The 13357-nt window shown below is 55.6% G+C and overlaps 1 protein-coding gene across 1 annotated transcript in view; it reads right to left on the minus strand.

Annotated features, from left to right (window-relative positions):
• Window positions 1-429: 429 nt before the first annotated feature.
• PLA2G4D (phospholipase A2 group IVD) overlaps window positions 430-13357 on the minus strand; it is a 21276-nt gene continuing 8348 nt past the window's right edge. Inside the window, exons 6-19 of the mRNA XM_004709468.1 lie at window positions 11759-11822; window positions 11387-11533; window positions 9772-9866; window positions 9618-9655; window positions 9275-9410; window positions 8864-9000; window positions 6757-6979; window positions 4071-4188; window positions 3596-3733; window positions 3248-3355; window positions 2936-3127; window positions 2095-2261; window positions 1292-1478; window positions 430-656 (exon numbers count right to left, since the gene is read on the minus strand). Coding sequence (XP_004709525.1) covers window positions 430-656; window positions 1292-1478; window positions 2095-2261; window positions 2936-3127; window positions 3248-3355; window positions 3596-3733; window positions 4071-4188; window positions 6757-6979; window positions 8864-9000; window positions 9275-9410; window positions 9618-9655; window positions 9772-9866; window positions 11387-11533; window positions 11759-11822 — 1977 coding nt within the window. The remainder of the gene's footprint in view (window positions 657-1291; window positions 1479-2094; window positions 2262-2935; window positions 3128-3247; window positions 3356-3595; window positions 3734-4070; window positions 4189-6756; window positions 6980-8863; window positions 9001-9274; window positions 9411-9617; window positions 9656-9771; window positions 9867-11386; window positions 11534-11758; window positions 11823-13357) is intronic.

Here is a 13357-nt window from a genome sequence, read left to right on the forward strand (position 1 = left end):
GCGTGCGCGCGTCTGAGAGTAGGAGGTCCGGCAGGAGTCAGACAGATCTATGATCGCTGGTGCCTGGTGCTGCCACCTCTCGGATCAAGCTGTCCCAGTCTTCCTGCCAGACACCTGCAATGTGTACCCCAAATCCATTCTGCTCACGCTTGGAAACAATCGTGTCAATTTGTCCTGTCCGGCCAGCTGTGCCACCCCCTGGTGGGGGCAGAGTTTCTGGCTGGGTTCTCTCCAACCAGCTACAGACATGAGGAGCGCTTTAGGTGGGATCCGGCACCCAAGGCAGTCCAACCGTCCATCGGCAGAGGGGGCCTGGGCCTGGGACAGCCAGAAACTCCAGCCCAGGTGAGTCCCGGCTACAGATTGGGTTAACACCCCAGCCCCTGGAGAGGTGGTGTGGGGTCCTTAGGGCTCCGGGAAGCCTCATGTTCATGTCTGTACCCCAGGAGGCCTGGTCACCAAGGCGCGGTGCTTCAGTGCCATCCTCAGCGCCTGCAGGATGGCAGCCTGGCTGTTCTGCACATTGTAGTTACAGAGGCCCAGCAGGCGGTCAAAGTCGTCCTCCTGGTACGTCATGTTGAGCAGGGAATAGGGTGAGGTGGCCCCGGTGAGGTCCACTTGGCCAGCCTGGAGCTCTGCCGGGCTGCGTGGGATGCCTGCAGGGGGTGGGAGGGTGGCTGGGATTGGGACTTAAAAGACATTAGCTGGGCAGGGCTAAGCTTAGAGGCTGCCCACTTAAAGGGGATTCTTGGCTTCCTCTCGGCTCCCTGTGTCCTTCCCCAGAAGCAGAAATGTGTGTTGTTGTTGTGTGTATGCTAAGGGGCCCACCTTGACCCATTGTGACCGCATGGGACAGAGCAGGACCATCCCATAAGGCTTCCTGGGCTGTGTCCTCCGTAAGGGAACAGGTGGTCAGGGCGCTGCCCCCATCACAGAGCGGCCAGCGAGGTCAGACTGCCAGCTGGTTGGTTAGCAGTCGAGGCTGAACTTTGCTGCCTGTTGAGCATGAATGACATCATGGATGACCCTGATGACATCAGCCTCCAACGGCTTCCTCCACAGAGCAGAGGCGTTCAGGTGTCGCTCCAGCGAGCTTGGCGGGAAGGGAGTCCCCCAAAGGAGGACACAAGCATGGAGACCTTAGCACCCAGGCCAGGCCATCATGTCTGGGACGGGGAGACTGACTCCATAGCTGCCCTGCTCAGGCGCTTCACCCTCTGCTAGCGGGGGCTGCTGGGAAGAGCCCCGAATGGGGCAACCTAGCGAAGAGGGAGTTGAGGGGCTGCCTCACCGGGGGCCACGTAGTCCTTGAAGGAGGCGTTGACTAGTGGGAAGTGCAGCAGGGCAGGGGCCTCAGGGCGTTCAGGGTCCGAGAAGAGGTGACACTCCTTGGGCTGGTGGAGGTCCTGAGGGCTCAGCCCCACTCGGGGGAAGGGCAGCCCCTGGGCCCGGCAGTACAGCTCAGTCTGCTTCAGCACCTACGAGGAGAGGGGCACGCAGAGAACCCAACTAGCCCCCCAACATCCTAACCAGGGCGCTAGAGCACCAGGCCACACCGGCTCCCTCGGGAGCAAGCCCACAGCCCAGTTTGGGTCTGCTTGTGCCCCAGTTATGCTACTCAGTGCCTTGAAGGGAGTCTATGGATCCCAGAGGCTTTTGACATTTTCTCATTAAAATCTTCACGTGGAGTATAGACCCAGAACCCACCTGCTCCCCCATTAGCATTCTGATGCCGGATTATTCAAGCTTTCAGAACCAGAGAAACTCCTTAGGAGATCTACTGCTTTATCTCAGCCCTCCTCAACCACCCTCCCCCAAAAAGCCCCAGGGTTGGTGCGGAAACCACCAGACCCTCTACTAGCCCTGTCTAGGCTGCTCTTCTTGGGGGAGGGGGGAGGTTCTCCCTGTTCCCCTCTCCTGGGAGCCCTCGGCCCCAGGCCCATACTCCTTCCCAACCAAGGCCCCTGGCAGGTGTCTGTTCCCCCTCCATCTGAACAGGAAATGCAGAGACTCTGCCACTGGCCACTAGAGTTTGGCCTGGCTGGGCAGAGAGCCTGGGGTCCCCACGGCAGCTTTGGGTGAAGCCAGAGGCACCTCGAAGGGTGAGGACAAGGAGTAGTCAAAAGAGAGGATGAGGTCCAGCTTGCGGCCCGGGTGGAGCAAGGCGGGGCAGCTCGTGTTGATGAAGTAGCCGGTGTCCACTAGGCAGAGCTGGGGCTGCTGGGGGGTCAGCTGACTGGGGGTGCAGTCCACTTGGCTGTCTGGTAAGGGAGGCGACTCCAGTCAGAGAGACAGCCACCCTGCCACCTTCTTACCACCAGGAACCCTGGTAGTGTCGTGTTGTGTAGTTACCTACGGGACTGCTAACTGCAAGGTCAGTAGTTCAAACTGACCAGACCTTCGCGTATTTACCGCCTCTGAGACCCGCCCAGCAGTTGTGCTCTGTGAGTCAGGATTGGTACTAGGTGGCCGTAACTTTGGATTTGGGGTTAGCGGCACATCACAGCAGGGGCCCCGGTGGTCTCCTGGTTACGGATTGGTCTGCGAACGGTCTGGAAACCACTGGCCACTCCACGGGGAGGGCTTTCTACTCCCACAAAGAGTCAGTCTCAGAAACCCACAGGGCCGGTTCTACCCTCCTAGAGGGCCGAGATGAGCGGCAGCAACTCTTCAAGGGCAGTGAGTTTGATTTGGGATTGGACACATCACAACTGACTGCACGCCCCTTCTTTCCTCAGGTAACCCTCCTAAGACAGCTGTTAGCCAGCCTCTCTCCGAGACTGGCCAATGGCCTCTCTTCTAGGCCAGCCAAGAAGTTGACCCTGTGACCACCCCCGCCCCCCATACACACACCAAGGCCTCTGGAAGCCCCTAGCCTGGGACACTTTCTACTCAGGAGCCCAGCCTTCTGAGTTGAGCATGGCCATGGTCCTACCTGCCCAGGTAGAGAAGTCTTTCTGGCTTCTGTACTCCTGGTGCAGCTGAAGGCCACGGAGGAAGTTGGGGCTGTGCTGGTGGAGGGGCCTGTCTGTCAGGAAGCCCTTGAAGGCCTGAGCCAGTGCCGTCCCAGGCTGCAGCCACAAGGCCTCAAGGTACGAGGGTGTCTCTGAGGAAGCAGGGGGCTCCTCTGGGACCAGAGAAAGAGACTGTGGTCCATTAGAGGCCCAAGGATGGCTGGCTCATAGCCAGTGAGTGTCGGATAGGGGGCAGGCCTCATTTCAGCACCCCTCGGCACCCCCTTCCCTACCTGCGCTCCTCATCTTATCCTTGATGTGTTGTGTCCAGGTTGTCCCGGAGCTGGTGAGGCCGTACCAGGCATCCAGCAAGTTCAGGGAGAAGATGTTGCTCCAGACTCCTGCAGGGCCAAACCCTCAGAGATGGCAGGTGTCCGGCTCCCACCCAGAGGCCAGTGGTCCCACCCTTGGGGGTTGGTGGATCATGGGGGTGAAGGGGAGCTGTCCCTGCCATGACTTTTCCTCACAGCCCTCCGCCCTGCACTCACCCCACCTTAGGTCCCTGCCCAGACCTGAGCCACCACAGGAGTCCTATCTAGGCAGAGAGGCCTGCCCTGAAAAGTGCCCCCCAGTACCCTCACCTTCCAGAAAGCAGATCCGGGACTCAGGGAGCTTCCTCATCAGCCGTCCCATGAAGAAGTCAGAGCCCAGAAGCTCAGAGGGGATGAAGGCTCCGTACTTCAGAAACCCAGTCTCATAGGGAGAGAACTCCACCCATTCTAACGGGGTACAAGGGACCGGCAGGCATGTGAGGGGAGTCAGCTGGCCTCAGCCTTCCTCCTGCCTGGCAGGGTGGGCACCAGTGCAGACAGATGAGACAAACGTAGACTCCTGCACTGGCCACTCCCCGACCCAGCCCCTTGCCCAGGTCCTCACCCTCAGCCCAGTGCAGACAGGGCCCCATCCCACCCCCTGGCTCACTCATGAGCCCTGTGGGACAACCATTCTTCCCCGAGGTTGGAAAGGAGGTTCGTGTCTGAAGTCTCTGGGGACCCTCCATGTCTAGAGGATTTTGGAGAGGGGAGGGGGCTTGGGAGGGAATAGCCAGGGCTGTACCCTTGAAGTCGAGGGTCTCTAGACGGTTCTCTTTGACATTAAGGCTCAAGTAGAGCGGCAGAGGGTTCTGTCCCCGCTCCAGCGCAGCTCTCTGTCCTGACAGCGTGTGGTGCATCTCCTGGGGAGAGGGCAGGGGGGCTGAGGGAGGCCAGGAGGAGCCCCCTTGAGGTGGCAGCTCCACCAGACAGAGCCCAGCTCGGGGCCCAGACTGGAGGTGGGAAGGCAGCCTTTCTTTTTTTTTTTTTTAATCGTTTTATTAGGGGCTCATACAACTCTTATCACAATCCATACATACATCAATTGTGTAAAGCGCATTTATACATTCATTGCCCTCATCATTCTCAAAACATCCGCTCTCCACCCAAGCCCCTGGCATCAGCTCCTCATTTTCCCTCTCCCTCCCTGCTCCTCCCTCCCTCATGAACCCTTGATAATTTACAAATTATTATTTTGTCCTATCTTGCACTGTCCGACGTCTCCCTTCACCCACTTTTCTGTTGTCTGTCCCCCAGGGAGGAGGTCACATGTAGATCCTTATAATCGGTTCCCCCTTCGCACCTCCTCTCCCTATCGTGGGACTTAGAGTTCCCCCTCCCACACCCACATTGGGACCAGCGTCTACACTGGCTCTACACTGGCTGAGCGCTGCTTGTCTCCAGGGGGCCCCATTCACAAGGACAGCAGGGCCCGTGATGCCTCTGCCCCTCCCCTGCCCCATATCCTGGCTCCCAGCGGCCCCACCTTTGTGAGCCAAGCCGTGGAAGGGAGGTGGACAGTGATGCCAGATGAGACCTTCAGTCCCAGGCACTAGGTTTGCGAAAGGTTCTGGGAACCGTACAAGCAATAGCTTTCGGGTGCACACCCACCTCATGTTGAGTCTGCCCGTGAGTTCAGCCTACACTGAGTTTTCTCTCCAACCGTTGGCCAGCAAGGAGAAAAGCATTGCCCTCAGGTGGGAGTGTGTCTGCTTGGGATCCAGGGAGGAGCCAGCTCACCCTCAGGCACTTGCCCTCGGTGGAAATTGGGGGCTCAGGAGCTTATGGTTATGAGTCTCCCACGCTAACAGAAACTTATTGCTGCACTTGACAGAAAGCCGGCTGTTCAAACACGCCTCCTTCAAACCTGAACATGAACTTAAACTGCATGCCCCAAGCACACGGAGGGCATATCAACAAACAAACAAAACATGTCAAGCAATTAAGTCATTTTAGTTCAGATGTCCAGTTTTTTAGAAAAGATATGTAGGCTTCATTTCTGGTCACGACGGGGGAGGTTATTTAGACTCCCCGTTGCACTCCAAAGGAGCCCTGCTGGTGGTGTGGGCCAGCCGTCGGGCTGCCAACCGAAAGATGACTGGTTCAACCCCCCAGCTGCTCCAGGCGAGAAAGCTGAACTATCATCTCTCCCCACACAGATCCACAATCTTGGAAAGCCTGCCTACGGCTGCTGTGAGTTGGAATTAGTGGCAGTGGGTTTGGTGGCTGCCCTGAAAATACTAACAGTGTTTGAGGTTTTTAAAACATTTAAAAAAAAAATTTTTAAGCACTTAAGAGCTGCCAAGAGAGTAAGGAACTGCAAGCCAAAATCTAAAGGCAAACAGGAAGGAGCCCAGAGATATAAATGAGGTCTGAGCACCAAAGCCACTTTGCCCTGGTGGCGTCTGTCAAGTTGGGCAAACTTGGGCCTCAAGTTTTACATGATGCGTTGGTTGATTTTATGTGTCAGCTTGGTTAGGTTGTGGTTCCCAGTGGGGTGGCCAAACTCCAGTTTAGTGGCTGTTCCACAAGACCACTTAAGGAAATATCACTTTCCATAATGTATTATAATGTAATGTAATGCGATGTGATGTAATCAACCCATCGGTCGAAAAGCAAAACTTCTGTGACCTGTCTCCTGAGGGCGTTCTCTGCTGTGAGAATCTGAATAGATATCTTGGCATAACTCTCTCAATCTTCACTGTGCATTCTTCCCACCACCTGACCTATGGATCTTGAGACAGAACCATCAGAAGCCTCCAGTGTTGCCACCTGACCTATGGAGTTTAGACTAACAGCTTTCATAACCATGTGAGCCAGTTCCTTGGAAAAAAATCAAACAACCTCGCTCTCTTTTCTTTCTTCCTCCCCCTGCCTCTCCACTCACTCACACACACACACACACACAGAGATAAAGGGGCTTCAAAAAGCTTATTGAAAATGGAATTAAAATATAATAGAATTTCTCTATGAAAATTTTGAAGCTTCTGCATATATAGGTATCTCACCACCTCTGTGTCTCCCGAGAACCCCAAGCCATGACAACAGCACAAAAGGGATGGAAGTCAGGGTGCAGCCCTGACTACACATTAAGTTAGGAGCCCAAATTCACCCACCACGACCCAATCCATGATAGCTGTGTACTGCCATATAAGTGAAACAAAAGTGCTTCTAGCCACCTCACTGACTCTCCAACAACATTCAAAAGCTGTGTTTGCATAACTGACTTTGACCCTGCCTGGTTCCTGGCTCTTGGGGAAAACCCAGACATTTCTGTTTCGGGCCAGTTTGTTGAGACTAGCCTGGGAAGAGGCCAGGACACGGTGGTACCCCTATCCTATAACCACCAGCCCTGGCTCTCTGTATGCCCTGCCAGTGGGGTGAGTGCCCCCGCCTCCTCCCATGCTCCATCCAGGTTTAGAGCTGCCTACCTGCCCGTGCAGCATGTTCTCCAGCACCAGAGCCCAGAGGTCAGCAAAAGTGGTGAGGTAGCCCTGCTCGGTCCGAAGCTGCAGCTCCTGGTGGTAGCGCCTCAGGCGCTCTGGAGAGAACGTATCCATCTTGTTCTTGGCCATGTGCTCCCGGGCGTGTTGGATAGGTCCCTCGAGGTCCTGCTGGGACCACTCGGGGTTCCCATACAGGTGGGCCATTGCCCTGGGAGAGCAGAGGGACTCGGTCAGTAGGGACAGAGCACAAGTCGCTCTCACCCTTCCTTCCCACCCGGGCACCTCCTGGCATCAAGGTCCCCTCATCTTGAAAAGTCTCTTAGTGCATAGGTTCCCAAATTTCTTTGGCCTACCGCCTTCTTTTCAGAAAAGAAATGACTCCAGAACTCCTGGCAATGAAGTATGTTTGTACTTTATCTCATAACCCAAGACAAAGTATCTGTTTCTGCAGCCCGTCTGGATCATTCCAAGCCCCCCAACCCCTCAGGGAGTGGAACTGCCCATGTTGGGAAACATTGTCTTAACGTGTTCTTCTTGGCCAGCACTGTCCAATGAACACATGATGCAAGCCATATAGGTCATATGAAAGTTTCCAGTAGCTCCATGTGGCAGGGAGGTGGGGCTTTCTACCCCCGTAGAGTTTGTCTTGGAAACTCACAGGGGCAGTTCTAGCCTGTCCTATAGGGTCGCTATGAGTCAGCATCGACTCCATGGCACTGAGTTTTGGATAACTCTATTAAAAAGTTTTGTTGTTGTTTTTTTAAGGTGAAATTAATTCTCATATATATTTTACTTTATTCAGTATAGCCATATGTTATTGTCACATCAAGATATTGAAGAGAAAAAAAAAAGATTGGCAGAGTTTATATTCCTTTTTCTTTTCCAAACCGATTCTTCAAACTTGCCATACAGTTTATATTGACAGCGCATCTCAATTTGGACTTGGCCACATTACAAGTGCTCAGAGGCCGTGGGTAGCCAGGGTTGTCATGGCGACAACACAGCCCTACGCCCTCCTCCTGCCTTCACGGATGCTCCTGTCACCTGAACCCTTCGGGTTTCGCTGACAGCTGCTTTTCTTCTTATTCCTGAAAATCACACCTCGGTAAGCATCCAAGGAATGGGCCGTGGAGGGGGTGAAGGGAGCCAATGTTGTCCTTAGGTTGAATAAGGACTTATTGCGGTCATCTCTACTGTCTGGCAATATAAGAACCCATCCCAGAGAGTATTCAGGGAAGAATAAAGGGGAAATGACGACCCCAAAATGCTCCTCTTATGGGCCAGACAGTATGTAAAGTGTTTTACTTAACTGACCTCACTGGGATTCTCTGGAGTCCGCCATACTACCCTCTCCAGCTTGGTGATGAGTCAAGTGTGTAATCAAAGGAGATGTGGAACTCAAGGTCACCCCAGCCAGTCAGTAGGGGGGGAGGGTTGTGGGGGGCGGTGTGACTATGACTCACACCCAGCTCACACCCAGCTCGCTCGGGATCAGCTAAGAACGTACCTCGTGCACCAACGCTGCCATATGAATGCTTCCTTCCTTCCGAGAGCAAGTGCCTCACGGACAGCCGCCCAGCCGGCCATGCTGCTCACATCTACTTAACTTTTCCACGTGTTTCCCCAAAGTGAGCAACACCGCTCCCTAAAGAGGCTGGAACAATCCTAACCCAAAACTCCCCACCGTCCAGTCCATGCTGGCTCATGGAGAGCCCCCTACAGGGACAGGGTGGAACTGCGCCTGTGAGTGTCTGAGGCGCTAACTCTTCCAGGGAGTAAAGCCGGTCTTTGTCTTTCTCCTGCGGAGCCTCTGCTGGTTTCAAACGGCTGACCTTGCGCGATTTGCAGACCCGCTCATAACCACGATCCCACCAGGGGTCCTACACTTGATCCTAGATGATGGCCTGAATAAAGTACAAATTTTTTTATTGCCAGAGGGGCGCTGAGTCGTTGATGTTTGGTTTTTTTTCTGAAGAGGGGGCAGTCGGCCAAATAAGTTTGGGCGCCTATGATCTAGAAGGTCCCTCTGGTGTTGGCTCCCCACTCCCCTCTCTGGGCCCCAGTCATCTCTGCTCCGCCCCAGAGTCCTCACCATGTAGAGCCTGAGATGCCACTGAAGTAGGTCACACAGTCCAGGAGGCCCAGTTTCTTCAGGGCCAACAGTTGTCCCAAGAGTGAAGTCATGGCCCGGGCACCCCCTCCAATGGCCATGATGCCCACAATGGGGACCTGGAGTGCACAGCAAAAGACAAGACAGAGCTGCCCACTGCCTTCCCCTGGGACCCCACCTGCTCTCAGCCTCCAGGTTAACAGCGCTTCATTGATTCATTCATGGTCAGGACCTCGGAGTCAGGGTTGGAGCTAGAACTCAGCCCAGACCCAAAATGTAGCCCAAGGGGGACAAGGACCCCCAAACTCCCCACACATGCCCACTGCCTGGTCTGCTGACTGGAGTGTCTGGAAAGCGTATAGGCACCCCCCCTTAGGGCGCCCCCAGACAGACCTCGTCCTCCTGCAGGTCTCCCTCCAGCTGCAGGGCCTGCTGCAGGGCCTTGGCCACCACCTGCTTCCTCCTGCTCAGGAAGGCCTGCTCCTCAGCACACAGCTCGAAGCCCAGGCGCACGGCCAGCTCCTTGGGACTGAGACAGTAATTGACCCCGGGGGTCAGAGGGCACCTGCACAGCTCAGTCATGAGGTAGCCACACCCACAGTGAGCTGCCAGATAACCTCTCTGCTTCCAAGCCAGGCCTGCCCTTTTCAGAGCACGCCTCTTTTGCATGATGCCCTTCAGTACAAACCCCCCTTCCCTCTCTCCCCCACCCCCCACCGATACACAGGTCTCTTACCAGCCTTCTGCCTTGAGCTGCAGGCCCGCTCCTGGGACCTAAAACCAAGGGGGCGAGAGCCTGCCTGTAAAAGAGATCTGGTTGCCTCCTGGAGGTAACAGAGTCCCCCGTCCTCATCTTCCCTGGCACTGCTCATCAACTCCAAGCCACTTACATTTGGGACATCAATGGTCACCTCTTTCCCCATGGGCAAGGGTTTCAAGGGCACAGTGAGGTGCTCAGCTGAGGTGTCCAAGTTCCAGGCACTGCCTGCGGCTCTCTGGAAGAAAACACCCATTCATTCACTCATACTTTCCTTTGGTACCTCCTCACAGAGTAGCTAGACAGGCCCCGTGTTCCATTCAGTCCCAAGCCCACCTGGCGTGCACCAACCATTACAAAGAACAAGCATGCCACTGTGGTAGGTGACACTGGGCTGGGACAACACAACGGAAGGCTGCCTAGCCCCCAGCTGTGCTCCTCTGGTTATGTGTGAACTTACTGCCACAGACCCCGTTCATCCACCTCCTCATGGGGCTTCCTCTTTCTGAACCGAGCCGCCACTTCACCGAGCATCCTGTCCTTTCTCAGGGCCTGACCTTCCCAGATGACCTGTCCAAAGTCTCACCCTCCAGCGAACCTTCTGGCTGTACTTTCTGCAGACAGGACAGATTGGTCCACATGCTGCGCCGGCACCACCGCACTGATTCTACTCTGGTCTCCCTTATTCTGTCCAACTTTCACACTCAGATGAGGACATTAAAAATATCCTGGCTGGCGTTGGGCACACCTGAGCCCTCAAAGTGGCACCCTTGCTCTTCAGTAACTGGAAAGAGGTTTGTACAGCAGAGCTGCCCCAGGCAATCCTTCCTTTGATGTCTTGGTGAGATCCTTGCCCACGCCCGCCCATCCTGTCTCCATTTATCATGAGGTGGGCTGTGCGTGCCCTTGCAAACATGTTTGTTTGCTTTACATGAGTTGCAATATTTGCTTTTCATCAGCAAATGCCTTCGGTGCCCCTCGTTTTCAGGAAACCAGCTTGTGTCTGCAGCATAGTGAAGGTTGACGCTTGAGTCGTGATCGAATAATTGCCAGCATGTCATGCAAAGGCATTGTTCCAGCTACACAGCATGTATTCCATGATACAGAAACAGATCAGCAACCAAGGTACTTCCCGTTTCCTTTGTAAGCATTATGCAGGAACCATGCAATGCAACATGATGGGGCAGACAAACAAAGGTGTGTCTGTTTTAGACGGGGATGAGGAAGACCTCTCTGAAGAGGCACTATCTGAGTTGGAAGAGGGAAGAGGAGGAGGGGGAGGAGGAGGAGGAGGCAGCCATGGAAGAGCCAGAGGAGGGCAGGGACCATACAAGGTGGGTTGGAAGAGCAAGAAAAGGCAGAGACAGCTGGCGTGTTGGGAAGGAGGCAAAATATGAAGCAAAGTGGGGTGGGGGAGAGATGGGCAAAGACCAAGTTGCACAGGGCCTGGTGGGCCACAGACATCAAACGTTATTCTAAGAGCATTGCTAGGGGAATCACTGGGGGGTTTTAAACAAAGACTAGTGTGGCTGTAGGAGCCTACCACCCCCACCCCAGCCTCTGGTAATCCTTGATGTCTATTGCCAAGAGAGTGGACCCTAAATGAGGAGTCCAACAGGAAGACTGCAGGGACTTGGCTATGTATGTATGTTGGGGCGGGGCGGTTCAGGTGGGGGTGGCGGGGAGCCTGGGTCAGTTGGAGTAGCTGGAGCTGATCAAAGGCTGGATGGGTGGGCAAGTTCGAGAACCGAGACTCACCTTCAGGCACCCACTCAGTTCTGTCTCCTGGGCTGCCAGATAGTGGAAGCAAGAGGCAGAGGCTGTGCCCAAAGATAGAGTCTGGGTCTCTTCATACGACCCCTTCAGCTCCAACTCCAGCTCCAGTTTATCCTGATCTGGGGAGGAGGGTGGGTAAGTCAGGCAAGAGGCCTGCAGGACTTGTGGGTGTCAGGCTAAAAAAGAACTCAGTGTCCAGCCCAGACACAGCCTGGTGGACAAGCTTGAGGCTGGATTCTGAAAAGAACCTTCCCAGCCTGCTGGGCTCTACATCCCCGTGGGCTTCCCACTCCTACCTTCATCAACCCCCAGGCAGAACCCAGCTGGTTCCGAGCAGGGCTTACCTGGAGCCTCAGCTGAAACCCCCATGCGATCCAGACACACATGCAGGCATGACAGTTCCCGGGCCTAGAGCAGACCACATCACAGAGGGCTGTGCCCGGCACTCGGAGGGTGCCTCCACCTCAGCCCGCTGAGCCCTGCTGACCCAGACCCACCACACACCGAACAAGGAGTGGCCCCACAGTGGAGATGGAGCAGCCGCCGGCCCACCTCTGAAAGGTGCACCTGGAGGGCTGAGCCGGCCACTGTGGAGCAGGCAGGAGAGCCCTGCTGCCCTGCCTTGCCCCTTGTCCTCTCTGCATTCTCCCAATGTGCTCTAGCAATGGACTCTTGCCACGGGCCCTCTCCTATACCAGGTACTGTCTGAGCAGAACTGTGTAGGACCCACCCAAAGGGTTTTCAATGGCTGATTGTTCAGAAGTAGATCGCCAGGCCTTTCTCCCAAGGCACCTCTGGGTGGACTCCAGATTCCAATGTTCTGGTTCACCGCGCAGCCTATTTATCATTTGCACCACAGGGGCGGAGTAGGGGGTGGGTGCCAATTGCTAAATTTAACAATCCATCCCTCAGGTCTAGTACAAATTTAGTTTTATGTGTATTTGAAAAGAAAAGAAAAGAAAAGAAAGAAAGAACGGTACATCCAACAGACCCTTGCATGACCTTGGGAGTGTCTTCCTAAACGCTGTGCTCTAAGCATTTGACTCTCCTGACCCTGATCCAAGTCCCCACTGCCAGCTCACGCCCAAGCTACCAACGCAGAAAACATTAAGGCGGCACCTGCCACCAAGTGGCCATTCCTGTTCACTGCACCTTCGTGAACGTTTCTGAGCTTGGGTTCTAGGGTGTGTAGACCCGGACTCTCCACTGTCCCCTAGCGAAGTTGATCACCCCCAGACCGGTGTCGTCATTTAGGTGGGAAGAGCGGTAGCAACTGCCTTCCCTGCCACTGTCAGAGGGCGTGACACCTACAGCGGTGGTGGCGCTACCAAGGAGGAGGAGCCCCCAAGGCAGTGGTGTCGCCAGGGTCGGTGGCACCCTTCACCTCCTCCACCGTCGCCCGCCAGTCCTGGGACAAGCAAACTGGCCAGGAGGCCTGCCGCTGGCGGACTAGAGGACTTGGCCAGTGGGAGCGAGAGGTGAGGAGCCGGCGGGGAGCAGTGGGTCTGACCCAGGACTGGGGGATGGGATGCGGAGGGAGGGAGGGAGGGAGGGAGGGAGCGAGGATGCCAGTACAGCGCCCGGCCTGTTGCTCCGCCCACCACGGGGCGGGGATTGGCCTGGCCCCGCCCACGGGGCGTGACACCAAGAATTGAGACACTGGGTGACAGGAAACCCTAGTGGCGCCCCGCCCCTGGCCCTGGCCCCGGTGTCTAAGAACGAGACTTTGGAAGTTCCTTCATCAGCAAGCACAGGCGGCCTGGCTCGCGGACTTCCTCCCTTCTCTTCCAGTGGGAAGAACCGACTGCCCACCCGCGGTTAAGCTCCACGCTGGGGGACATCTCAACGTCCTCCAAGGTCCCTCAGCTAGGCGCCCTGGGCACAGCCTCTGCCTGCCGCCCCACAGCCCCAGCACCAGACGACCATGACCACGTGGAGGTCAC

The sequence above is a fragment of the Echinops telfairi genome, unplaced genomic scaffold, assembly GCF_000313985.2.
Source record: "Echinops telfairi isolate 266 unplaced genomic scaffold, ASM31398v2 ScPeMD7_8;HRSCAF=38, whole genome shotgun sequence".
Lineage (NCBI taxonomy): Eukaryota > Metazoa > Chordata > Mammalia > Afrosoricida > Tenrecidae > Echinops > Echinops telfairi.